The sequence below is a fragment of the Hyla sarda genome, chromosome 3 (genome assembly GCF_029499605.1).
Source record: "Hyla sarda isolate aHylSar1 chromosome 3, aHylSar1.hap1, whole genome shotgun sequence".
NCBI classification, from domain to species: Eukaryota; Metazoa; Chordata; class Amphibia; order Anura; family Hylidae; genus Hyla; species Hyla sarda.
In genome coordinates, this window is record NC_079191.1 from 390,815,137 (window position 1) to 390,842,903 (window position 27,767).

General features: G+C 42.5%; 1 protein-coding gene across 4 annotated transcripts in view; it reads left to right on the forward strand.

Moving 5' to 3' along the window:
- LOC130362877 (uncharacterized) overlaps positions 1–5,254 on the forward strand; it is a 45,356-nt gene extending 40,102 nt beyond the window's left edge. For 3 of the 4 annotated variants that reach the window (XM_056567974.1, XM_056567972.1, XM_056567975.1), the window contains exons 6-8: positions 602–750; positions 1,564–1,703; positions 4,828–5,253. In XM_056567974.1, coding sequence (XP_056423949.1) covers positions 602–750; positions 1,564–1,703; positions 4,828–4,946 — 408 coding nt within the window. In that variant the 3' untranslated portion in view covers positions 4,947–5,253. Of the gene's footprint in view, positions 1–601; positions 751–1,563; positions 1,704–4,827 lie in introns of all 4 variants that reach the window. The other variant, XM_056567976.1, reaches the window with a different exon arrangement.
- Positions 5,255–27,767: the final 22,513 nt, after the last annotated feature.

Genomic DNA, 27,767 nt, shown 5'->3' on the forward strand with positions numbered 1-27,767 from the left:
ATAAAGGGATTTCAACCCCTCTCAAAGTCAAGGAGCACCCCCCCCCCAATATATATTAGATCAGTGGCCTCCAAACTGTGGACCTCCAGATATTGCAAAACTGCAACTCCAAGCATTCTGGGAGTTGTAATTTTGTAACAGCTGGAGGACCACACTGTAGTCATCTGATCCTGCTAAAATCAACAGGTTTGCCAAACATACCTTTATTGTGAATGGGGCACCATAAATTTTAGATAACTTGGCCAACAGCTGTCTTTCCCCATGCCCCCATACACGTGAATGCTCGGCCAAGCATACATGTGTTCGGAATGAAAATCGAAAAGGATGCTGCATGCCCTGACTTCTGGGGAGAGTTGGGAGACCCCCATACAAATTAGATGATCAGTCAATCCCGCCAAAATCAGTGGGTTCAGGCTGACTTTAATCTATCTGCCCAGTGTAAGGCTTGCTTCTCCAAGATCATAATCACTGCTGTGCTAATAGTATAGTCCATAACAAGACACTGACTTACTGCATTTCCTCCCCCAAAATTTTTTTTAAATCTAATATTCCTTTAGTAAGTCATATTTTTTTTGTTAAACGAAATCTTTGTATCTTACAGGCTCAGAATGGAATTGCTGTCTATGCAACTTGGACCACGATAGCATGTCTGCTAAACTTTGCAGTTGCTTTGACATACAATGATGACATTCCCAATAGCACCTCCTCTACTGTATGCCTGGCTATCCTGGCTTTTGAAGTGGTTTTATGGTATGTTATTACAGTAAATACACAATGGCAATTTAGAAACGTAACTTATTTTTTATGTATAATTCTGCAGGTAGTAAAAAGAAAAAAAAAACTATACTTACCTTCCTTGCTACCCTCAGCATTGCCACTCTCCTAGAGCTCGCTCCCACTGTGCAGTAAATCCAAGGTCAGCTCGAAGAACTGCCCACTGAGTTAATATGTGGCCATAGCAGTGTCCCACCTTGGCCAGTGATTGACTGAACTGGCAATTCCTTGTGTCAACCACCACTGTTCTCACAGAGTCTGTTCCCGCTGCGCATGCTGCGCAGCGGGAACAGACTCTGTGAGAACAGCGGTGGTAGGGGAGTAAGGAAAGTAAGTATAGTTTGCTGTGTTTTTTTAACCACCTGCCTGAGCTGAATTAAACAGAAAAGTTAATCCTTGGAATACTCTTTCAATTTAACTTTACTTTACTGGGTTTGCACAAAATATAAAAAAAAAAATGGCTGATTTCTTCTTGAAATAACCCCACATCTGACTCAATGCCCCCTGACTCAATGGATGTGAATGTAGCAGCAATGGCACATACAAAATGTGCATGGGTGTGGAGTTGTTGTTTTTTTTCATCCTATAAAGCACTTTTCATTTTTGCCTTATTCCCATAAAACAGTCATACTGTCTAATTCTTATACTGCGCAAAAGTGGACAGATTTCAAATGTATGAGATTTATCACAGGGGCTCACGTTATTTGGTAAATCTGGCACAACAGCCATAGTAAACCTGGGCTGTTATATGGAGAGATTTCAAATGTTCATTCCTATTTTTCCTTCCAGGTTCTTGTTGGAAAACTTTCTATTTGACAAGTATGTCCGCTATACACTGACTGTGTATCCTGTGGTCATTGTGGCCTTATCTGGAGCGCTGGACAAGAATTTCAATGAATCCTCCCCTGGTGGAAATGATATTTTCATAGGTAAATATTGCGTTCTACTTAAAAGTAGTTTCTAGAAGGTGTGCTAAAAAAAAAAAATACATTCTTTTTTATATTCTGTTGCAATGTGGATCCATGAAGTGAGATGTACAGATGTGTGCCATATAGAGATATACTTGTGCAAAGAAAAGAGGCTTATCGTTGCATTTAGAGCTCTTTTTTTATTTTATTGATTTATAAAAAATGTTTTGCTTTCTCTGGGACGCACAAAATGTTGCACGTGCGCCTAAGCACTAAGCATTTTAAAACTCACTTTCCAAAGCAACAATGATAAATCTCCCCCAAATATTTTCTTGCCGCTTTGTCCTGGCTAAGAGCAAAACTTCCACTCCCTGAGAATGCCTTTAACCACTTAAGGACTCAGGGCGTACCTGTACGCCCTGAGTCCGCTCCCGTTCTATAATGCGGGACCACAGTGTGTCGGGCCTGGCCTCTAACAACGGCCGGGACCCGTGGCTAATAGCGGGCAGCACTGATTGCGGTGCCGCGTGCTATTAACCCTTTAGATGCCGGGTTCAAAGTTGATTGCCGGGTCTAAAATAAAAGTAAAGTACTGCCAGTTAACTCAGTGGGGAAAAAAAAAGTGGGAAAAAAAAGTTAATAAAGATCATTTAACACCTTCCCTAACAAAAGTTTGAATCACCCCCCCCCCTCTTCCCATTTAAAAAAAAAAAGAAAAAAACTGTGTAAATAAAAAAAAGTGGTATCGCCGCATGCGGAAATGTCCGAATTATAAAAATATATTCTTAATTAAATCGCATGGTCAATGGCGTACGCGCAAAAAAATTCCAAAGTCCAAAATAGCGTATTTTTGGTCACTTTTTATTTAATGAAAAAATGAATAAAAAGAGATCAAAAAGTCCAATACCAAAATGGTACCTCCCCGTATGCGGAAAAATAAAAAAGTTATAGGGGTCAGAAGATGACAATTTTAAATGTATAAATTTTTGTGCATATAGTTATGATTTTTTCCAGAAGTATGAAAAAATCAAACCTACATAAGTTCGGTATCATTTTGTCGCACAATAATTTTTTTTTCCATTTCGCCGTAGATTTTTGGGTAAAATGACTGTCATTAAAAAGTAGAATTGGTGATGCAAAAAATAAGCCATCATATGGATTTTTGGTGCAAAATTTTAAAAATTATGATTTTCTAAAGGTAAGGAGGAAAAAACTAAAGTGCAAAAAACTGAAAAACCCTGAGTCCTTAAGGGGTTAAAGTTTTTTCTCCATTTAAAACTTCTAACAAGTTGGGCTGTGCCTTTTGGCTTCCAGTGCCTTCACTTGAGAGACACGAGAGATTTATCAATACCTGTGCAGAGGAAAAGTTGCCTAGTTGCCCATAGCAACAACCCATTGACTTAAATCGTTAGGAAGATATGCAGCAACACAATATGGCCCTACTCTAAAAGGGTTATCCAGAATAACATAAGAGTCTGCATTATTTCCAGAGACCGCACCTTATCTGTCCATGGCTTGTGCCTGATATTTCAGTTTAGCCTATGTGTTTAAAAAACAAACAAACAAAAAACCACAAAGATGGTTACCTTAGTTTTGGTAAGGTCCAGATGGTGTCACTCCAGGCATGGTAAAGATTCAGCAATAGAGTGATGTATCCAGTACCCAGGGCTTTAGGAAGAATGCACATAGGAAATAAGTTTAAGATCACAGGGGGTGTCCAACCTCTGGCGCACTGCACCATGGAAGTCCACAGGAAGCGGATGTGTCGACCCCCCTCCCGCATGAAGTGGTGGTCGACATGTCCCCTCCATGCGTCTCTGTTGGAGAGCCAGAGATACAGCATTCATGTATCTCTGGCTCTCCCATAGAGATGCATAGAGGAGGCATGCAACGGCTGGAGGCACCCTGGTTGGGAAACACTGCTCTAATAAGTGGCACAGCCATTTAATTTTTGCATTTATTGGGGGGTCACATTGCTATACCACCACCGATAAGAAGTAGTTCATGTACATGGAGTAAGCTAAAAAAAACTATGTTGGCTCCATCTAAATAAAAAAGTATTAATAAAATTGCTAAACAAAAAGGGTTGGTCCAGCTCTGTATGCAATATTTTCCAATACTGTTTTATTTTTATTTATTTTTTTATTCTGTATATATGTGCACATTCTTAACATCTTTTGCCAATGTAAACATGGGAATCCTTGTCAAGTTAAAGGGGTGCTCCGGGGAAGTTAAGGAAAATAAAAATGCCCCAAAGCCACCACAATACCTGTTCTGTGTCCCCTGTAGTTATCCATGTGATTTTTGCAAGCTCCTGTGGCCCCTGTTGTCTCCTTTTAAAATTCTTTTTTTGCAGCCCAGACTGCAACTTCCAGCAGTCAGTACTGCTCTGTGTAATGGCTGCCAGCCAATTGCTTTTACTATCTGTGTGTATGCTGTATTGTTGTAAACACACTGTACATGTCTTTTCTTTCAAACTATCCCCCCCCCCCCCCCCCAAGCAATAAATCATTCAATGCTCTGAATGGCAGCAGTCAGTGATAAGATCCACAGCCGGAAAAGAGCAGTGTTATGTGCTGAGGAGACTGGGCTTCTCTGCCTGCAAGATCCTTGCACAGGGAGAGAGGGAGGGGAGGTGTGCCTGTGAAGCCAGAAATTACGTGGTGTTTGTCTTGCAGGAGGGTGGGGGCTAGTCTCACTGAGGGGTTTGCACAAAGACAAGGAGGATCTGATAATGATGTCTTTCTCTCACTCCCTGCAATAAGTGACAGCTGAAGAGGGAAACTGCTCAATATATCTAATGAATGATATTTAGACAAATAAATAGGTTGGTGAGAGGGAAAGGATGGGCTATGGGTTTAGTTCTCTGGAGTACCCCTTTTAAGGCCTAAATCTCATTGGGGGGAGATTTATCAAAACCTGTGCAGAGGAAAACTTGCCCAGTTGCCCATAGCAACCAATCAGCTTGCTGCTTTCATTTTTATGAAGGCCTGTGAAAAATGAAAGAAGCAATCTGATTGGTTGCTATGGGCAACTGGGCAAGTTTTCCTCTGCACAGGTTTTGATAAATCTCCCCCATTGTCTATAAATGAGCCTTCTGACAGGTTGCTCCTCTTATACTCATCCTCAGCTTTTATTTTCACAGCGGTGTTGCTGGCATTGGCCTGTGCCATATTTGCTATACGTCTTGTGTTGGTCATATGGAGACACTTCAAGCAGCCATTTTATACAAGATCCACAAAATCATCATTTCCTTTGTCATAGGAAGAATGTAATGCCTGAGATTTGAACCATGGTGCCAAAATGATGTCTGTTTCAATATTTGTCAATGGTTCTCTTCCATCCTCTACTGCTATGATGTAATGAAAAGGGAATATAAATTGTGGGGAAAATAAATATATATATAGTAAAAGGGGTGTTTCTTTCTCAACTCACCTAGTTTAGGGCACATTAGGTAAAATATTTTTGCAAATACATTCATTTAGCAAATTTGCCTTCTACTAATCTTCCTGCTCCTTTGCAGCTCTAGTTAACAACTCTTTGCCTAGGTTGCAGACCACCACTCCACTCTAGACACGGAAGTCGGGCTGCTGCGTGTGTGTGTGTGTGTTATATATATATATATATATATATATATGTACAGTATATTACAAACACGAGCCCAACAACCTCATCTGGAGTAGAGCAGGGGTCAGTAACCTAGGCAAAGAGCTGTCAACTAGAGGAGGAAAGGAGCAGGAATATTAGGAGGTACATTTGCTAAATGAATATATTTGCAAAAATATTTGACTTGACATGCCCTTCAAGTATATTAGTTTCACTAGTTGAGATGGGAAAACCCCTTTTAAGGCTGACCTGTCAGCATCTAAACAGGGGTAAAATAGGTCTATGGCTATATAGGGCCTCTCATCAGGATTTTGGACATACCCATTTTATCCTCATATTCCTTGACAACACCGAGATATAAGCCTTTTTGTTCTTATGTAAATGAGGCTCAAGTACCCAGGGGGTGTTCCCAGCATGGCAAAGCCCAGGGTTAGCCAGCCCATGTACTATTATTCAACACCTCCATGTCTGCTTGCATATGTCTACCCCACTTTGGTTGACAGCTGGCTAGACAACCCTGGATCTGCAAGGTCATGATGATTAAATAGATGTTTTTCTGCACTTACTCTAACTAATCTATTAAATATTCAATGTGTACTACATTTTACTAAAGGGAATTTATAGTGAGTCGTAAGCCTTAGCCCTTAATGTTCTGTTAGAAAAAGATATGGCCCACGGCAGCTCGTCAATTCTTCAGATTTTGGAAATGGTTACTAGTGTTGCTCGCGAATATTCGCAATTCGAATATTATTCGCGAATATCGCATATTCGCGAATTCGCGAATATAGCGCTATATATTCGTAATTACGAATATTCGTTTTTTTTTTTTGTTTTTTTTTCTTCACAGTACACATCACAGTGATCACCCCTCTCTGCTTCCAGCTTGTGTGGTGTAAAGAAGGCTGTAATACTACTGTGTGAGACTGACGTGCGAAAATTCGCATATGCGAAAATTAGCATATGCTAATTTTCGCATATGCGAATTTCCACATATACTAATTTTCGTATGCGCGTATTTTCGCATACGCGAAAATAAAACGAGTATATAACGAATATGCGAATATTCGCGAATATATGACGAATATTCGTCCATATATTCGCGAATATTCGCGAATTCGAATATGGCCTATGCCGCTCAACACTAATGGTTACTACAGAATTCTATATCTCAGATTTTTCTTAAAGGGGTACTCCGGTGCTTACACATCTTATCCCCTATCCTTTGGATAGGGTATAAGATGCCTGACCGGGGGAGTCCCACAGCTGGGGACGCCTGTGATCATGCACCCCGTTTGTAATCAGTCCCCGGAGCGTGTTCGCTCCAGGTCTGATCACGGGCGACCGCAGGGCCGACGGCGTGTGACTTCACGCCTCCGCCCCCGTTTGACATCACGCTCCGCCCCTCAATGCAAGCCTACGGGAGGGGGCGTGATAGCCCCCTCCCGTAGGCTTGCATTGAGGGGCGGAGCGTGACAAACGAGGTGCCGCGTGCATGATCACGGGCGTCCCCAGCTGCGGGACTCCCGTGATCAGGCATCTTATCCCCTATCCTTTGGATAGGGGATAAGATGTGTAAGCACCGGAGTACCCCTTTAAAGAAAGAGGAAATACTAGAGGTATTGGGAAGGAGAATGAAGTTACGTGACATAAATTTACGGATTCATAGATACTGAGAGATGTCCTATTCACTTGAAGATGCAGCAGTGAAGAAGTATTTTCTGCCTTCTCTGATGTCATGGCCCCAATATAGAATATGTTTGCACTTATATTTGTTCAACACCAGTAGCCTATTGGTAAAAATCAAACTGAACCTCCATTTTGGTGCCTGGTGTCCTGCATAGTCTCTTTCCACCTATATGCAAAAGGGATAAGTTGAGCTGTTCTTTTCTGTCTGCTTGTCTCAGGAACTGTCCAGAGTAGGAGCAAGTCTCTAATGCTTTGGACAGTTCCTGAGACAAGCAGAGGTGTCAGCAGAGAGCACTGTTGTAAGACAGAAAATAACAACTCAACTTCAGCAGCTGATAACTACTGGAAGGATTAAGATTTTTTAATAGAAGTAATTTACAAATCTGTTTAAATTTCTGGAGCCAGTATATATATATATATATATATATATATAAGTTTTTCCTGGAATACCCCTTTAAGTGCGGACATTTTAGGTACTGTGGAAACACTCCTGATTTACTGCAGTGTTATCTTGCATCGAAAGGAGCTGTAAGTTCTGGTTATGTAATGTGGTCATCAGAGTGGGAGCAGCTGAAAGTGTACAACGCCGATAACTTTATAGTGACCCAACAAAATGATGAAGGAATAAAAAGTTACAAATAAAATGTTATTGGTTTTGTATAGTATTCATGCGCTGTGGATAGATTTTATGCATTCCATAGTATAGCCTGACATCTGTTCCTCCATTTTGTACTACTAAAGATTACATATTTATTGACTATTTTTCTATGTTTTTTTTATGCGTCTTTCAACAAATAAAATTGTGTAATTAAATTGTTAGTAAAATAATAAAATTTGTAAATAAATTATTTCTGTATTTCCTACTTGTGTTGTGCCATTTTAGCGAACTGTCTTAGGAAGTAGAAGGGAGAGAAACATCCTTAACAAACAACATGTATGTGAAGGTTTTATGTATGTGTAGGATACTAGTGACTTTGTTCAGTCCTTTTTCTAAACGTACACTTTTTTTTTTTTTTTTTTTTTTACAGCACTGAAAAGTCCAACCAAAAAAAAAAAGTTTGAGAAACTAACTAAATGTAATCACTAATAGACTACCTTTGTTAACCAATTATGAAAGGGGGTATGTTATATGAATGAGAGCACCCTTCAACCACAATATATGAACACAACAGGATGACAGAATCTTTATACACTGTCCCCTGCTGTGAATCAAATCCTGGGGTGAGGTCTGTTACTCCCTGTAGTCTCCTTTTGCTTCTGGTTCTCTTAATTTACTTCCTTCTGCATCTCCCTCTTTACCCCTTCCCTCTCCAAAGACTTCTAAGGGCAACAAGTAACCTGATCACGCAGTAACCTGATGTCATGTAATGAAAGATAAAATGCCTGTAGTGAAAGATCGACCCAACAGTCTTGAAAGTATAATTAAGTGCAGGATCATTATCGGAAGACAAAAAAAAAGATTGTACCAAAATTCCAAGAGAAACATGTAAAAAATTTGTCAGGCTTTGCATGAGGAGTAGTACTATTATAACTTGCCATTTTAAATTAGTTTTTCTTTTTTGTGGGCTCCATCTGTAATTGTCAGTTGTCCCTAAGCTATTGGGTGGAGGCTATCCTCTATGATGGCTCTGAACACTGCACACAGAGAGCAGGGAATCCTATTCTTCTATTTCTCTAAAAGGCATAAACAGCCTGAAGGACATTACAGAGCAGTACTGAGCAGACTTAGCTGTGAATCAAGCCATGGAATGAAATCTAATACTCTCAGTAAATGAGTGTGCTGTACTTTGTTTTGCAGTCTGTCTGCTTCTTATTCTCTTCTTTTCTCTTCCCCTTCCATCTCCTTCCTTACCCCTTCACCCTTCAAAGACTTCTATGGGTAGCATGTAAATTAATCCCTCAGTTAGCTGACAATCAGTCTTTAAAGAAAATATGGAATTGAGCAGTTTTTGTAAGAGTGAGTGAAAGCATAATGAGATATTTTCTCACATTTGTTTGCACTATTGGTTTCTGCAAAGTTTAAGATCAGTCATTAATAAATTCCCTTTATACTTGCAAAAGGTAGTAAAGTAGGGCTGCTTAATTTCTCTCATTGTAAAACCATCACATTTCCAGCTTTCTTAATGTCCCCGTCTATTGACAAAAAATTTACTTCAAGTCAAAATATTTATATTAATTTGTTCTAGTTTTGTTCTTGTCCACGCTGTTTTCATCTTTCTGTTCTCAGCACAAGATAATATTTGAAACGTTACATATGGCTGTTCCCAGACGTTCCATGTGTGGCAGTGACATATTGTGAGGCAGTGTGACATGTGCTAGATTAGAACAATATGAGGGTAATGTAGGATTCTTGGGGGCGAGGTAGTGGGATGACAGAAACATTTCACACGGCAGGTTGATTCATTCTCAAATGTGATGGATTAATCAGCACCAATGTCAATCCTCCTACTGGCCGGGGTTAATTTTGCTGCTTGTAGTTAAGTGAATATTCAGACACAAATTACTGTAATTAACAAATACCGTTCTTTTTCCCAAGTATTGATAAATACAGAGAATAATTGGTACAGGAGTGCTGGCGGTATTAGCCATAAGAGAATATGTGTGGTTAGGTAATCATCTCCATGTGAACTGCAAGGGGACAGAATCCTGAATCCTAAAGAGGTTGCACAGAGAAAGATAAAAATAAGGCATGCTGGGTTATAAAATACAAGTATTCACTTCCATGATCCCTCTCTGCTGCTGTTCCTACAATGCCTGCGTTCCCCACTGGGCGATCTCCACTTCCTGGTCCCCAACGCAACACAGGAAAATGACCAGTTAACCAATCCCTGGCCACAGTGGGGACCATGATGTTTCCTTGTGTTGAGGTAGAGACTAGTGTTGAGCGGCATAGGCCATATTCGAATTCGCGAATATTCGTCATATATTCGCGAATATTCGCATAATCGCAATATTCTCGTTTTATTTTCGTATATGCGAATATTCGCGTATGCGAAAATTAACATATACGAAAATTAACACACACAAAATTAACACACGCGACTTTCATATGCGAATTTCCGCATGCCAATCTCACACAGTAGTATTAGAGCCTTCTTTACACCACACAAGCTGGAAGCAGAGAGGGGTGATCACTGTGATGTGTACTGTGAAAAAAAAAAAAAAACGAATATTCGTAATTACGAATATATAGCGCTATATTCGCGAAATTCGCGAATTCGCGAATATGCGATATTCGCGAATAATATTCGAATTGCGAATATTCGCGAGCAACACTAGTAGAGACCAGGAAGTGGAGGTTAGCAGATACTGAGACACAGTCAACTTGGCAAAGGCGCTGGCATAGTGAGGTCAGTATAAAAAAAAATGTTTTAGTTTTTTTTTCTAACCAAGTCTGCCCCCTAGCTGCCCTCCTCCTCCTCCCCCCCCCCCACACACACACATTCTTGTTTCCTTTATTTCACTGTCCACCTTGAAAAATCAATTACAGGTATCCCCCTGAGAAAAAGCTGTCAACATGGTATTTCACTAATGCTCTAGAGCAGGCGTCCTCAAACTGCGGCCCGCCGAGGACATTTATCCAGCCCGTCGGGTGTTTTTGCCGCCGCTGCCTAAGGACATCCCTGTGTCCCGAAAGATGTTTTCGGGACACAGGGATGACCCTGTTAACTCTCGGCCCAGCGTTTACTTTAAAAAGCAGGGACGTCACTGATATCCCATGCGTGCGCCCATAGCAACGGAGCGAGAAGGACGTGCGCTGGTCAGCTTGGTAAGTGTTACCAGCAGCACGTTAGCTTCGGTACTCCGACCACCCCTCCTCCGGTCCCGGGACCTACTGCTATGGCCGGACCGGAGGAACGGTGGTCGGAGCACTGAAGTGGGGCAGTACACAGGCATACAGCCTCTAGCCATACACTGTATGGCTGGAGGCTGTATGTCTGTGGGGGAACACACTGCCAGCCTAATGTGGGGGGAACTATACTGCCAACAAAATGGGGGGGAACTATACTTACAGCCTAATGTGGGGGAACTATTACTGCCAACCTAATGTGGGGGAACTATACTGCCAACCTAATGTGGGGAAACTACAACCTTATATGGGGGGGAACTATACTGCCAGCCTAATGTGGGGAAACTACAACCTAATATGGGGGGGAACTATACTGCCAACCTAATGTGGGGCAACTAAGTATGCCAACTAAATGTGGGGGAACTATACTGCCAACCTAATGTGGGGGAACTATACTGCCAAACCTAATGTTGGGGAGCTACAACCTAATATGGGGGATCTAAATTGCCAACCTAATGTGGGGGGAACTGTGCTGCATACTTAAAGGGGTAGTCCACTAATAAGATATATATGAGTGCATAGGAACTTGTTCATATTTTTTTTTAACTATAGTCCGGCCCTTCAATGGTCCGAGGGACAGTGAACCGGCCCCCTGTTTAAAAAGTTTGAGGACCCCTGCTCTAGAGCCACCTCAGGACAAAAGAAGAATTACAGTGTGAAACGAATAGGCTGTCCATAATAATGCAATGATGTGGTTGTTCTTCAAGATTGAAATAGCCTGTTTTAACTCCTTCATGGTGCACTCACACAATGTGGCTGCCTTATGAAGGAGAAACAGCACCCACACGAGGTGGCCAATAGCTGGATGATTTCGGCAAAATTGTTCGGTCATTGGCCACCACATGTGGGCACAATTTCGTTCACCTGTGACAGCAAAAACGTGTGAGCACACCACAGGTGGTTCAGAAATGGATCTTGGAAATTATATTTTTGTGTTGCAGTTTCTAACGTTTCTACTTTTGTTGATGGTTTTAATTTCCTTTCCTTCCGTAGAAATGAAGGGTAAGAGGTATTGTAGCTTATGGGCAGCATCTGCTAAGGCAAGTCTAACACTATATACAGCTACGTTTTTTAGAATTGGAGTCTGATTTGAACTGTGGAAAAGAATTTTAATGGCCTCATATTTATGTATGAACACTTATCACATTTATATATGTTTGTTATTATATTCGGTTTTAAAGGGGTACTCCCCTGAGACATCTTATCCCCTATCCAAAGGATAGGGGATAAGATGTCTGATCGTGCCGGAGGCTTGTGACATTACGGCCACCCCCCGCTCGTGACGTCACGGCCACGTCCCCTCAATGCTAGTCTATGGGAGACTTGCATTGAGGGGGCGTGACTGACGTCACAAGCCTCAGACCCGCATCACCAGTCATGCGGCACGGAGCAAAGTTTGCTCCATGCACTTGTCTGCGGTGCCGCAGCCGACATTACGGGGGTCCCCAGTGGCGAGACCCCCGCGATCAGACATCTTATACCCTATCCTTTGCATAGGGGATAAGATGTCTAGGGGCGGAGTACCCCTTTAAGTCTTTTGGTAATGTACATATTGTCTATTGTTTTTAAATCTTAAATCCAGACCTGTCAGTCTATAAAAGCTTATTGTATATATCTAGATTTGTAGGAGTTTTACGTTAAAACTACTCACAGTCCACTTTACAGGAGGTCACTGGAAATCATCTAAAATGTATACCCACTGACTAACACCAGAGGTCCCTTTGCTAAGTTATTCTTCCCTGGCACTCTCTTCATCATAGATGACATTTCCACCCAGCTCTGCAGTACTTGTCAGGGCAGATGCAATATCTAAACTGTAAATGACCGAATTAAAATCAGTTAAAACCCGAATACAATACTGCCCCCTACTGTTTGTCAAGCTGGTTATGAGTGACACACTCACTATTACATGGCATAGCGTTCAGAACATTCTGGTGAGTGGGAGGAACCTCTCTACAGAAAAAGGAAATCCTGTTTAGACCATTTGAGTGAAGACTAGCTTAGCGTGAGGAATGGTGGAGAAAGTCTTACCTCCCAACTTCCATTAGCTAGGTCTCACCACTCAGGGTTGTTTAGGGTAATGTTCCTTCTTCTGTGGGGAAAAAAATGCCTACACATCTGGTATCTACAGCTTAAGAAGTGCCGGAGGAGTTACTCAGGATTTTTAGAGGCTTTGGAGTGACGTTTATGCAAGAACTTCTAGGACCTCCAAGGGCTTCGGGCCAGGCTTAGGGTGCATTCACACCATGTTTTGTACATACGGGTGCTGTATCCGGCGGGGGGAGGGGCAAACCGGGCGATCCTGTACCCCAACTGGATCAGCCCGTGACTCCATTTACTTTAATGAGCCGACAGGAGTCAAACGGTGATTCCGGTCGGCTCAGTTTTGACCCGTATGCGGTTTTGCGACCGGACCTAAAACCGTAGTATCCGGTCCATACAGGTCAAAACTGAGCCGACCGGAGTCACCGTTTGACTCCTGTCGGCTCATTAAAGTAAATGGAGTCACGGGCTGATTCGGCTGGGGTACGGGAGTGCCCGGTTTGCCCCTCCCCCGGCGGATCCGGCACCCGTATGTACAAAACGTGGTGTGAATGCAGCCATAGAAACATTGTGGCTATCAAAAAACAAATTAATTCAAGATCTTCACCCTGCAGAGGACATTGCAGATCAACTACTTCCAGTTTTTTTTTTTTTTTTATTGTATTTAACCTACTGGGAGCTAACCAGTAAGGATTACGTAAGAGATTCTGGTCTAATACCTACACCTTAAGAGAAAGGCTAGAGGATAGCATAGACTATCCAGGATCCACATTCATTCAGCTATGTGTAGCATAAGGGCACCAGAGACAATTCTGATAATGATCAGCTGGGAGTTGTAGTTCTTTTACCTGACATTTCACGTGACAGGGTAGTGTAGCTAACGTGGTGACCCAAAGTGCAGGAATGAGACATCTGGACACTAAGGTTCCGTAAAACAACTTTACTTCCTGTGCAATTCCAACAAGATATAGTTGCTTTGATATAGCGTGGAATTACAGCTTTTGGGCCAGAAGAATGAATATTTGGTCACTATCCCTTTAATTTATGCTTTTTAGCAGTTTACTGAATAGATATTTTTTACTCACACTCTTTTCTTTACTTAACTCTGGTTCTGCAACACAATACCATGGAGGACATATTCATTGAAATCCTCCAGACATGGCAGCCAAGCAGCACTAATTCCAACTGTAGGTACATAAGGAGATAAGAGTTTTGCAGAGAGGTCTTTGTTCAGCCTTCTCCTCTCTGGCATAGATGGTTTTCTCCTTCTTGGAGATGTAGCACTTTTATCTTAACAGCATGAAGAGAATAAGGAGCTGGAACAGTAACCTACATGCATTCTAGGTATATCTATGCCTAGCAATAGCAAACCAAGGAGATATTGCTCTGGAAGGTTTTTGGTCCATCCATTCTCCTGGGAGAGGAAGGTTGGGCTGGAGACTTCTCCTGCTACCATTGGTTTGGAGGATTATGTGGCCATGGCATCATTCTTCTGTGTACTGTAAATGCAGATAAAATTTCCAGTACCTCATACACATTTATGCATTATGCAAAAACTTTTACTCTCAGCCACTCAACAACTTTCGTAGAACAGTAGCTGAGATAGTTATACTAGGACACCACATATACACTTATCTGAGGCATACCTCCTCATCCCAGCTGTTGCGTTGCTTGATTATCATAAGATACCGTACCTACCTCCATTATTGAGGACTGCTTCACAAGTTTATTAAGTAAAGACACTATAAATTATTTAACAGCTCTGTGTCTGGTTTCCTCACTGCACATCAAGGGCACCTTAGTTTCCAGTTACCAGACTTACCACATGGGTGTACCCTGGGAAAAAGGTCATCACCAGTGTAGCCCCCTATTACTGAACCAACTTAGAGTAGTGTGGAAGAACCAGTGAAGCAACTTCTTCAACTGTGAGAACTGAGATGGTGACCCTTCATTGTAAATACCACTGTCGTCTTTATAATATCCACCGAACCTCCAGTTTTCACATACCTAAAGGTGATATGTCGTACAAAAAAATGTATACCCTATCCGCCCCCTCCATATATCTCTATGTGAGAGCCATTCGGCAATCTTCGGCTCGCATCTAACATAAAAAATATATATGGAGGGAGCGTGGCGTCCACCACTTCGGGCGGTGATCGTAATTTGCCACTCCCAGGGAGAGCCGGGGCTCCATACAGGAGATTGCGGGGGGCCTCAGCGCTCAGACCCCCCGCAATCTAAAACTTATCCCCTATCGTGCATATAGGGGATTCGTTTTTTTTGTATGAGACTTCTCCTTTAACCCCTGAGGTGCCAGGTCCTTATGATTAGTGGGCAGAATTCTGGAATGGTGAACACTTTCCTACTGATGCTAGATAGTCCATTTGTGAGCAAGGCTTTGAAATAAGGCCATACAAGATGTTCATATGTGTAGAGAAATCTGTGCCATTCCTTCTTATAGCAAACTGCTACTTAGTCTATTAAGGCACATAATGATATCTTATTCTCAGGTCACTGCACCTGAACTGAGCTACAAAATCCAGGTAAAGCCACTACACAGTGACTAGAGCCGACTGCTTCCAGCCTATTCATAGTGTAGACCTTCATAGTGTTGATCTGGCAGCAGCCCTACAGAATAGCTGATCAGAAGCCCCAAATATGTGCTAAATATGGATCTAGACACTGTTAGAGTCTTCATTTGTCTTCACACAGGTCTATAGGACACACTGGATTACAATGGGGCAAAAAGTATTTAGTCAGCCACCAATTGTGCAAATTCTCCCACTTAAAAACATGAGAGAGGCCTGTAATTTTCATCATAGGTATACCTCAACTATGAGAGTCTGATTTTTATAGAATTTATTTGCAAATTATTAGAAGAAAGAAGGTGGTCCAGCACTCGGGATATGCAGGTAAAAACCAATGCTTGCTTTATTGATAATCTTCGGACAGGGATCAAAACAGAATAACGTCTGACGCGTTTCGCACCTAGGTGCTTAATCGTATGGTTAATGGTTAGTCTACGATTAAGCACCTAGGTGCAAAACACGTTGTTATCTCTGTTTTGATCCCTGTCCGAAGATTATCAAAAAAAGCAAGCATTGATTTTCACCTGCATATCCCGAGTGCTGGACAACCTTCTTTCTTCTAATAGTGCGCATAACCAATGGCGGGACCGGTATGTCCGTGCACAGGTGATGCAGTGAGACCCGAAGGAAGTGAGCGGTGTATACCTACACACATTTGCAAATTATGGTGGAAAAAAAGTATTTGGTCAATAACAAAAGTTCATCTCAATTCTCTGTTATATACCCTTTGTTGGCAATAACAGAGATAAAATGTTTTCTGTAAGTCTTCACAAGGTTTTCACACACTGTTGCTGGTATTTTGGCCCATTCCTCCATGCAGATCTCCTCAGTGCAGTGATGTTTTGGGGCTGTCGCTGGGCAACACGGACTTTCAACTCCCTCCAAAGGTTTTTTATAGGGTTGAGATCTGGAGACTGGCTAGGCCACTCCAGGACCTTGAAATGCTTCTTTTGAAGCCACTCCTTCATTGCCCGGGCAGTGTGTTTGAGATCATTGTCATGCTCAAAGACCCAGCCACATTTCATCTTCAATGCCCTTGCTGATGGAAGGAGGTTTTGACTCAAAATCTCATGATACATGGCCCCATTCATTCTTTCCTTTACACGGATCAGTCGTCCTGGTCCCTTTGCTGAAAAACAGCCCCAAAGCATGATGTTTCCTCCCCCATGCTTCACAGTAGGTATGGTGTTCTTTGGATGCAACTCAGCATTCTTTCTTCTCCAAACACGATGAGTTGAGTTTTTACCAAAAAGTTCTACTTTGGTTTCATCTAACAATATGACATTCTCCCAATCCTCTTCTGGATCATCCAAATGCTCTCTAGCAAACTTCAGACAGGCCCGGACATGTACTGGCTTAAGCAGGTGGTTTTCAGGTGATTTGAGTCCCTGGCGGCGTAGTGTGCTACTGATGGTAGCCTTTGTTACGTTGGTCCCAGCTCTCTGCAGGTCACTCACTAACGGGGTGAGATCTTGCGTGAAGCCCCAGATCGAGGGAGATTATCAGTGGTCTTGTATGTCTTCCATTTTCTAATAATTGCTCCCACAGTTGATTTCTTCACACCAAGCTGCTTGCCTATTGCAGATTCTGTCTTCCCAGCCTGGTGCAGGTCTACAATTTTGTTTCTGGTGTCCTTTGACAGCTTTTTGGTCTTGGCCATAGTGGAGTTTGGAGTGTGACTATTTGAGGTTGTGGACAGATGTCTTTTATACTGATAACAAGTTCAAACAGGAACCATTAATACAGGTAACGAGTGGAGGACAGAGGAGACTCTTAAAGAAGAAGTTACAGGTCTGTAAAAGACAGAAATCTTGCTTGTTTTTAGGTGACCAAATACTTATTTTCCACCATCATTTGCAAATAAATGCTTTAAAAATCAGACTGTGATTTTATAGATTTTTTTTGCTCATTATGTCTCTCATAGTTGAGGTATACCTATGATGAAAATTACAGGCCTCTCATCTTTTTAAGTGGGAGAACTTTCCCAATTGGTGGCTGACTAAATACTTTTACGCCCCATTGTACATAGAGCTGGGAGAGAAGCTTGCTGTGATCGGTTGGGGGGGGGGGGGGGGGTCTAAACACTTGGACCCTGACCAATAGAAACTTTTCATATTTTTGACAGGTACACTTACATTTTTCTTCCCAGTCTGTTTAATGAATTCTTTTAGCAAATCTCTAATTCCATCCTATATTGCGATGATCTCCTTTTTTATAGAAATCATGGCTTATAAAAACGACCAAATCCCCATACCATCCACAACATAATCATATCTAGCTGCAGCATCATCTTTGTCCCAGATGAAGCACAGGCTTGGCCAAAGTCCAGTAAGTGAGGACGGGACTAGCACTCCTCTGTGCTCACTTCTGTTCTGTAAGACTCCTGTCTGAAAATAGAGAGAAGGGGGTAACAGGGCAGCCTGCAAAGATTGGATGAAGATACCCAGCACAGCAGACTCAGGGAGGAAGTGAATGCATGGTGAGTGAGGGCAGGCTCATTGCTTGCCTCAGATGAGCAGTGGATGTCAGAATAAGTGAAAAGCAAAGCAGAGAGATTTGTAAGCCAAATACAGAAACTAGACACATAAAAAAGACACTTAAAGCATCTCCATGACGTAGTGAGTAACAAATATAAAAATTATTTTTTTCTGTGATACCACAGGTATGCGTTACAGTCTGTGATTAAAGTGTCCCTGTCATTTGCAAAAAAAATTGTTATGTCACGTAGGCATGTGAAAATTTTTGATCAGTCATTGTTTTTTAGAAGTCCATACTAGGTATTAGACAAAGTCTATAGGTTCGGCATGCTGATTCACAGCTATAGGGAGAGGGGGGATAAGCAGCTGCAAGAAACATCTGATTACATTTATCTTCCCAATAAATAAATCTTATGTGAAAAATGATCATTGCTTCCACACCATGTTTTATCGGACAGCCAACAGTAGGGGACAGAGGAACATTAGAGCTGATACCACCATACACAAGTAGGAAGTGAGGCCAACACATGAGCGAATGGGTCACTGATGTACATGTAGTACGGGGGTGTGAGAGATTGTGTAAAGCCACTGAAACACGGCCAAACAGATGTTGTGTTTCTGTCATATAAAAAGCAGAATGTGGGAAAGCTGGATCATGTTCCCAGAGATTGTAGTCCCGGAAATGCTGACTTATCTACACCTGCACTATGGAATATGATGGAAAAATAAATAAGTCTTGTGAAAACCAACTTTACATAAAAAGCCATTGGAATCATTATTTAAATGTTTCCCAACCAGGGTGGCTCCAGCTGTTGCAAGCCCGGACAGCCTTTGGCCGGAGGCACCCTGGTTGGGAAACACTGCATTATTTAGCATAGAAACTAAAGAATAAGGGTCTATTCACACAGCAGAAATTCCGCCTCAAATTAAAGCCCATAGACTTCCATGGGATTCCGCACTCCCATTCACACTTCCGAATTTCCGCTTGCGGAATTCCGCAAGCGGAAATTCAGAAGTGTGAATGGGAGTGCGGAATCCCATAGAAGTCTATAGGTTTTAATTTGAGGCGGAATTTCTGCTGTGTGAATAGACTCTAAGTAGTGAAGAAAATAACTCTAAGGCTAGGATCACATGACCGTTCTCTCCTGTCCCGCTATTCTCCCGTTATTGCTGCCAAACAGACCATACTAACAAACGGATGCATAAGGATGCAAACTGAAGCAAAGGGATGCCATATGTCTGTTATTTATAACAGACAAATGGCATCCTTTTGAATCAGTTTTTTTTTAAATCAGTTTATATCCTTTATTGTTTGTTTGTGTCTGTTTTCTTCGTCTGGCTACTTCCTGGTTGCTCACACCTCTTCTGAGCATGCTCAAAAGTAATAAAGAATCAAAAACAGATTGGAAAAAAGGGATGCAAACGGATGACATTAAAGGCTAATCCAATTCCCATAGACTTCAATGTTGAATTTTTTATAAACATTTCTTTTCTTTTATCAAAAAAACAGAAGAGAAACCAAACGGGAGCAAAAGGATGACAAAGGATTGTAAAACAATCCCATTGACATCAATGGGATTTGTTTACATCCTTTGCAAAAGGCTTTAAGGGATTTTACTAACGGACATGACTTAACGGAGCCGGACATCAATGTGAACGAACCCTAATGTGTATTGGATGGGGTATAAAATATTTTTTTTCCAAAGCTTCTGACCATGGAAGATCCCCTAAAATGGTTCCATATTGAGGAACCCCTGCAACTACTCCAATCTCTACTGAGGTTCCTGTGGAGATCTGGTTGGCAAAAACTGCAAACATGCACATCTTGTTGTTTTTACTTATTTTTTTATGCTGCTAAATAAATAAATAAATAAATAGTTAAACACAGCATAAAAAATCTGCAACATAAAATCCACAGCAGAAAGCGGTGACCAACACGCCCCTCCATGTCTCTATATGGAAGACCTGAATATACACGAACGTTGTATTTCCAGCTCTCCCATAGAGGTACATGGAGGGGCGTGTTGGTCACCGCTTCCTGCCATGTTCAACACACTTCAATCATGCGGAAAGCCGGGGCACCGGGCAGGTGAGCACAGGGAACACGGAGGTCGGGGCACCGGGCAGGAGAGCACAGGGAACACGGAGATCGGGGCACCGGGCAGGAGAGCACAGGGAACACGGAGGTCGGGGCACCGGGCAGGAGAGCACAGGGAACACGGAGGTCGGGGCACCGGACAGGTGAGCACAGGGAACACGGAGGTCGGGGCACCGGACAGGTGAGCACAGGGAACATGGAGGTTGGGGCACCAGGCAGGAGAGCACAGGGAACACGGAGGTTGGGGCACCGGGCAGGAGAGCACAGGGAACACGGAGGTCGGGGCACCGGACAGGTGAGCACAGGGAACACGGAGATCGGGGCACCGGACAGGTGAGCACAGGGAACACAGAGACCGGGGCACCAAACAGGTGAGCACAAAGAACACGGAGGTTGGGGCACCGGGCAGGAGAGCACAGGGAACACGGAGGTCGGGGCACCGGGCTGGAGAGCACAGGGAACACAGAGGTCGGACCCCCTGCGATCTGACACTTATCCCCTATCCTGAGGATAGGGGCAAAGTGTTTTTTAGATTGCACTATTTCTTTAAGTCCTCGTCCCTTCACCAATTTAATTATCTGAACTGACAGCATCATATGGCTCTTTGGTGCTTCGGTAAACTTTATTCTTTATATCAATTAAATTACAGCACACTTGGTTTTTGTTATGTTTTACTAATTAAAAACATAAAAGTATATTATAGAAGTATATTAAAATTAACTTTTTTTCTGCAGTGTATTATTATTATTTAAATGGATATTAAGGCCATAGACATCTTAGGAGGTAAGATCTCTGATCGCGGGGGGCACGCTGCTGGGACTCCCCCCTACGTGGGACTGCTGCCCTAGTCTCGGAAACCTCTGTGTTTCCGGGAATGGAGACGTGACATCATGCCACGCCCTCTCCATTCATGTCTATTGGAGGGGGCGTGATGGCAGTCACGGCCTCTCCCATAGACATGAATGAAGGGGGCGCGACTTCACGTCTTCAGTCACAGAAACAAAGAGGTTTCCGAGACTGGAGCAGCAGTCCCACATAGAATGCGGGTGCTGCACAGAGATCGTGGGGGTCCCAGTGGCGGGCCCCCCGTGATCAGATATCCTATCCCCTATCCTTTGGATAGGGGATAAGATGTCTTTAGCCGGAATACCCCTTTAACTGATCTCCTATTGCATCCCTCCATTTGGTTCCCGGCTGCCATCATGACCAAGTAGCATTCCCCCAATTCCATCACTATTGACCAGAGCATCTGAAGGGTTAAATGGCTTGCGCTGTAATTATCTCCGATACCGGGCACTTTAAGCTGGTGTTAGCTACAACACAAGTACCTGCCATATATAGAGAAGGCTGAGCCCATGCCCTATGAATGGCGTATGTCACAAAGGGGTTTAAACAGAATCACAGACATGTTAAAAAAAAATCTCCTCTTTATGAATTTATGGACAGTATGTCCATATCTCTGTCTATAAATATAGCATGAGATGAGGTTGGACTGAAAATTGTGCTCACAAGCACTAAAAGAGAATTTTTTTCAATATCAAGTAGCTTTGGCTGTAGAGAGGCATGCAGTTACTCCACACTCCAGTAGATGGCAGTGCAAGAGAGAAGGTTGAGCTTCTTCAGCGTCTTAGAATAATACCATACTAGTTTACTGATACAGAATGCAGCTGTATGAATTAAAGAAAATAATAAGATTAAATCAACTGAAAGGAGAACAAAAGAGATCAAAGCAGAATTAATAATAAACCATTTCATGAAGAAATGTATGAATGGCGGGTAAAATTAAGGCTTAGTTTAAAACTACTTTTTTAAGATTTAAAGGGGTACTCCGGGGAAAACCTTTTTTCTTTTAAATCAACTGGTGGCAGAAAGTTTAACATATTTGTTAATTACTTCTATTAAAAAATCTTAATCCTTCCAGTACTTATTAGCTGCTGAATGCTACAGAGGAAATTCCTTTCTTTTTGGAACACTGATGACATCACGAGCACAGTGCTCTCTGCTGACATCTCTGTCCATTTTAGCAACCGTGCATAGCAGATGCATAGCAGATGTATGCTAAGGGGAGCATGGTGGCTCAGTGGTTAGCAATGCTGCCTTGCAATGCTGGGGACTCGGGTTCAAATCCCAGCAAGGACAACAATAAATAAAGACTTATCATTATTATTATTATTATAACGTCAGCAGAGAGAACTGCTCATGATGTCATCAGAGAGCATTCCAAAAAGAAAAGAATTTCCTCTGTAGTATTCAGCAGCTAATAAGTACAGGAAGGATTAAGATTTTTTAATAGAAGTAATTTACAAATATGTTTAACTTTCTGCCACCAGTTGATTTAAAAGAAAAAAGGTTTTCACCGGAGTACCCCTTTAATCAGGAAAATGCTTACATACGAATTCCAATAATTTTTTACTTTTCGTCATAAAGCACCAACATATTCTGCAGCGCTGTATGGAGATTGCTGACACACACAGGTTATGGCTCACAATCGGGTGTAATCTTTCTTTATTCCCTTCTCCGACAGGAGAGAGGCCCCCCAACAAACCTTACCCTACGCCTCTGGACCAAAAGGTACCTGCGAGGTTCCAGGTTTGATGTCCCTTTTTGCCAAAGCTACTAAGGGACCACAAATGTTCCCGGCATCCCCCTTGGCGTTAGCCAAAGTATATGCCTGCAGAGTCGTAAACGGTCGGTACCCTGCCCATGCAGGAGTACACAGGGTTTTTACAGGGAGGTGCGGAACCTAATGGCCACACACACCTCCCCTAGACCGCCAGGAGGAACACCCAGAAGGGCTACCGCATCCAGCAATCCTGTGGACACACAACACACAAAAAGTGACAAAATAGAAATAAATAAGTGAATGTGTGCAGATATACTGCCCGGACATCCGGCCGGATCTATAAAAAAAATTCTGATCCTAGCCAGAAGGTCGGGAAAAGAAAGGAAACGCCCTTGGAAACACGTTGACTACTTTGATCACAGAGGCCGTCGGGGATAGAGCCAGTAGAGCCTGTTAGTGGCCTGTTGCGCCACCTTAGAGCGGCGTTTGCACAGAAGTAAACAGCAGTCTCCTGCTTCTGTACATAGAGTAGGCAAATAGCTCTAGATAACTGCACTATTGCTCAGGCACCACAGGAAGGGAGAAGTGCCCTTATATAGGTGGTGCTTGGTAGAGATTGGAGGGGGAGCAGAATCAGGAACGCTCACAAACTCTTAAAGAGACAGCATGCGTGTGGACCATGCCGCTAAGTAGAGGAGCCATGCATACAGTTTAGGTGAGGTATGCAGCAGGATGCGCTGCATGCTGGCAGCTGCCTATCACCCGTGTTACAGTGTCCTCTGTTGAATTTACAGTTGGATACTGGTTGCCACAGGATTGATATGATACATTCTTTTTTTGGTGTCTTGCGTAATACTGTGCACTACACCTGTACTTCAATACCAACACATAGAGCGTCTTGTTTGAAATTTTATTCTCTGCATATTTTGGAGTATAGACAAACTGGGAAAGCAAGGACAGCTGAGGATCCTGTACAGGAACAGTATATAGGCCCTTATATCTCCAAAAGGCCATCATAGAGGATCCTCTTTATGTCTGATTAACAGTTTATCACTAATCAACATCCAATTCATTAATTCAGGTCCTTAGATGCAATCTTATAGAAGAAAACAACTCATTAGCCCTGATTTACCAACATGATCCCGATTCTTTTTATCGGGTTATGCGACACAATTTGTGGTGCACGTCCTCTGCGACACTTTGTGCGACACATTTTACTAGGAAAAACCCAACGGTTTTCCAATTATTCAGAGTATTTTTTTAACCCAATTAACTCCTTAAGGACACATGACGTACTGGTATGTCATGAGTCCGCTCCCTATCTATAACGCGGGGCCGTGGCTAATAGCGCGCGGCATTGATCGCGGTGCCGCATGCTATTAACCCTTTAGACGCAGAGTTCAAAGTTGAACGCCGCGTATAAAGTGAAAGTATGCCGGTTAGCTCCCGAACAGTTTACAGGACAGCTGGATCCCTACCTGCCTCCTCCCTGTCCGATCGCCGAATGACTGCTCAGTGCCTGAGATCCAGGCATGAGCAGTCAAGCAGCAGAATCATCGATCACTGGTTTCCTATGAGAAACCAGTGATCAATGTAAGAGATCAGTGTGTTCAGTGTTATAGGTCCCTATGGGAGCTATAACACTGCAAAAAAAAAGTGAAAAAAAAAGTGAATAAAGATCATTTAACCCCTTCCCTATTAAAAGTTTGAATCACCCCCCTTTTCCCATAAAAAAACACAGTGTAAATAAAAATAAACATATATGGTATCACCGCGTGCGGAAATGTCTGAATTATAAAAATATATTGTTAATTAAACCCCAATGGCGTACACGTCACTTTTTATATCATGAAAAAATGAATAAATAGCGATCAATAAGTCCTATCAATGCAAAAATGATACCGCTACTTCAGCAAAAAATGAGCCCTCATACCGCCCCATACACGGAAAAATTTAAAAGTTATAGGGGTCAGAAGATGACAATTTTAAACGTATACATTTTCATGCATGTAGTTATGATTTTTTCCAGAAGTACGACAAAATCAAACCTATAGGATATCATTGTAATCGTATGGACCTACAGAATAAAGATAAGGTGTCATTTTTACCGAAAAATGTACTACGTAGAAACGGAAGCCCCCAAAATTACAAAACAGCGTTTTGTTTTTTTTCAATTTTGTCTCACAATGATTTTTTTTTCCGTTTCGCTGTAGATTTTTGGGAAAAATGACTGATGTCATTACAAAGTAGAATTGGTGGCGCAAAAAATAAGCGATCATATGGATTTTTAGGGGCAAAATTGAAAGAGTTATGATTTTTTTAAAGGCAAGGAGGAAAAAACGAAAATGCAAAAACGGAAAAACACTCAGTCCTTAAGGGGTTAAAGGGGCGTGGCTTGCATAATTTGGGGCGTGTTCCTGACATTTTCCTGAAAACCGGACAGTTGTATTTAAAAACCCACTAGAAAAATAGGGAAATACTGAACTTGAAAACCCGACTGCCTTGAGGTGTGGGGAATCTGTTAAAAAGTGCTGTATTTTTGAAAATCCTGTTACTTGGTCCCCTTAGTAGCTTTTAATATGAAATTTTTCATTTTTTTATTAGTTTTTTTGGGGAATTTCTCTTTTTTTTTTTTTAATCTTGGCTTCCATTTCCTTTCTTTTTTTTACTTTTTGTTTGTTAACTCATTAACGACCATGAATGTAAAGTTACGTCCTGGTGCAGAGCTACTTTGCTTTATTTATTTGCTTTATGCTTTATTTTTCCTGTGCGACAGAATTTAATATCGTGTGACAGAATTTTCCCGACATGTGCGAAACATTGATAAATGCAGTACAGACCAAAAGTTTGGACACACCTTCTCATTCAGAGTTTTCTTTATTTTCATGACTATGAAAATTGTAGATTCACACTGAAGGCATCAAAACCATGAATTAACACATGTGGAATTATATACATAACAAAAAAGTGTGAAAATATGTCATATTCTCGGTTCTAGCCACCTTTTGCTTTGATTACTGCTTTGCACATTCTTGGCATTCTCTTGATGACCTGAAATGGTCTTCCAACAGTCTTGAAGAAGTTCCCAGAGATGCTTAGCACTTGTTGGCCCTTTTTGCCTTCACTCTGCGGTCCAGCTCACCCTTAACCATCGATTGGGTTCAGGTACGGTGACTGTGGAGGCCAGGTCATCTGGCGCAGCACCCCATCACTCTCCTTCTTGGTCAAATAGCCCTTACACAGCCTGGAGGTGTGTTTGGGGTCATTGTCCTGTTGAAAAATAAATGATGGTCCAACTAAACACAAACCGGATGGAATAGCAGCCGCTGCAAGATGTTGTGGTAGACATGCTGGTTCAGTATGCCTTCAATTTTGAATAAATCCCCAACAGTGTCACCAGCAAAGCACCCCCACACCATCACACCTCCTCCTCCACACCAGCACACCTGTGAAGTGAAGACCATTTCAGGTGACTACCTCTTGAAGCTCAACAAGAGAATGCCAAGAGTGTGCAAAGCAGTAATCAAAGCAAAAGGTGGCTACTTTGAAGAACCTAGAACATGACATATTTTCAGTTGTTTCACACTTTTTTGTTATGTATATAATTCCACATGTGTTAATTCATAGTTTTGATGCCTTCAGTGTGAATCTACAATTGTCATAGTCATGAAAATAAAGAAAACTCTGAATGAGAAGGTGTGTCCAAACTTTTGGTCTGTACTGTATGTGTGAGAAAAAATACCGTATTTATCGGCATATAACACGCACTTTTTAGGCTAAAATTTTTAGCCTAAAGTCTATGTGCGTGTTATACGCCGATACACCCCCAGGAAAGGCAGGGGGAGAGAGGTCGTCGCTGCCCTGGGGTCTAGAGCCCTGCTGCCGTGCAGCGCATACCAACGACGCAGGGGACGCGCCCAGGAGGCCTGCAGCAGCGCGGACCCGACCCAGGTAATTATGCCACCGGGGATGGGGGGAGGCAACGGGGCAGCGGCGCCGGCAATGGGTGCCGCTGCCCCTTCTCTCCCCCTGGCTGTTGGCGCCGCTTCTCTCCCCCTGGCTATCGGCGCCGGCAATGGGGCGGGGGGAGAGAAGGGCCGGCAGCAGGGCTCTAGACCCCAGGAAAGGCAGGGGGAGAGAAGCGGGCAGCGACGGCCTCTCTCCCCCTGCCTTTCCTGGGGGTATATCGGGGTATACACGCGCACACACGCACCCTCATTTTACCATGGATATTTGGGTAAAAAACGTTTTTTACCCAAATATCCTTGGTAAAATGAGGGTGCGTGTTATAGGCCGGTGCGTGGTATACCCCGATAAATACAGTAGTCTGGGGGGAAAAACTCTCTGAATATAAGCCGACACTCTTAGTAAATCAGGGCTATTATGTGGCAGTGGGCCCTGCTTACAAATAGCACATATGGTGCATATACCCAGGGGACAGGGGTTGTCATTATGAAAACAAAACCTTTAATTAAAATGCTAAATACTATAGTGTAGAAAAAGTACACATCTCATCATATTGCCTACTGTAATATAGACAATCATTGAGACATATGAAAAGAATTTGCGATATAATTGGGTTATCTTAGCATTTATTACCCATATGAATGTTCACATACGTTGCATACAGTTTCCTTCTAACCACCTGTTAATGGCTGGCAGATGGAGCCTCATGGAATTTTGGCAGATGCACCATCTTCCTTGGGAATTTCTATAAACTCAATTGACATGATATCATTTATTTAGTATGTTCTTTCCTGAAAACATTTAGTAAATTATCACCTCCCACCCTTTCTCTATTATGACCCTGGCTGACCTGGTATCCCATTTAACCATATATATATATATATATATATATATATATATATATATATATACAATTGTAAGAGGACAGAGGGACGCCTTACCCAAATGTGTGGTACAACTGTTTTATATAATGCAATGTGCCCAAGCTAAGCTACCTTATGGGATTCTTGGGGAACCTATTTATGGGCTGCAAAGGGCAATGGCATTGCTGGATGTGTGGCAGTCGCCAATCTGAACGCATAGGGCTGGCCCTACCATTGGTTCCAGGTGGCACTTTGCAGGGGCAGCACTTTACTCCCATTTTGTATTTAATTTTTTTGGCGCCGCGGTCCAGGCAGGGCCGGCCCTGGCTGCCGCTGCACCGCAGC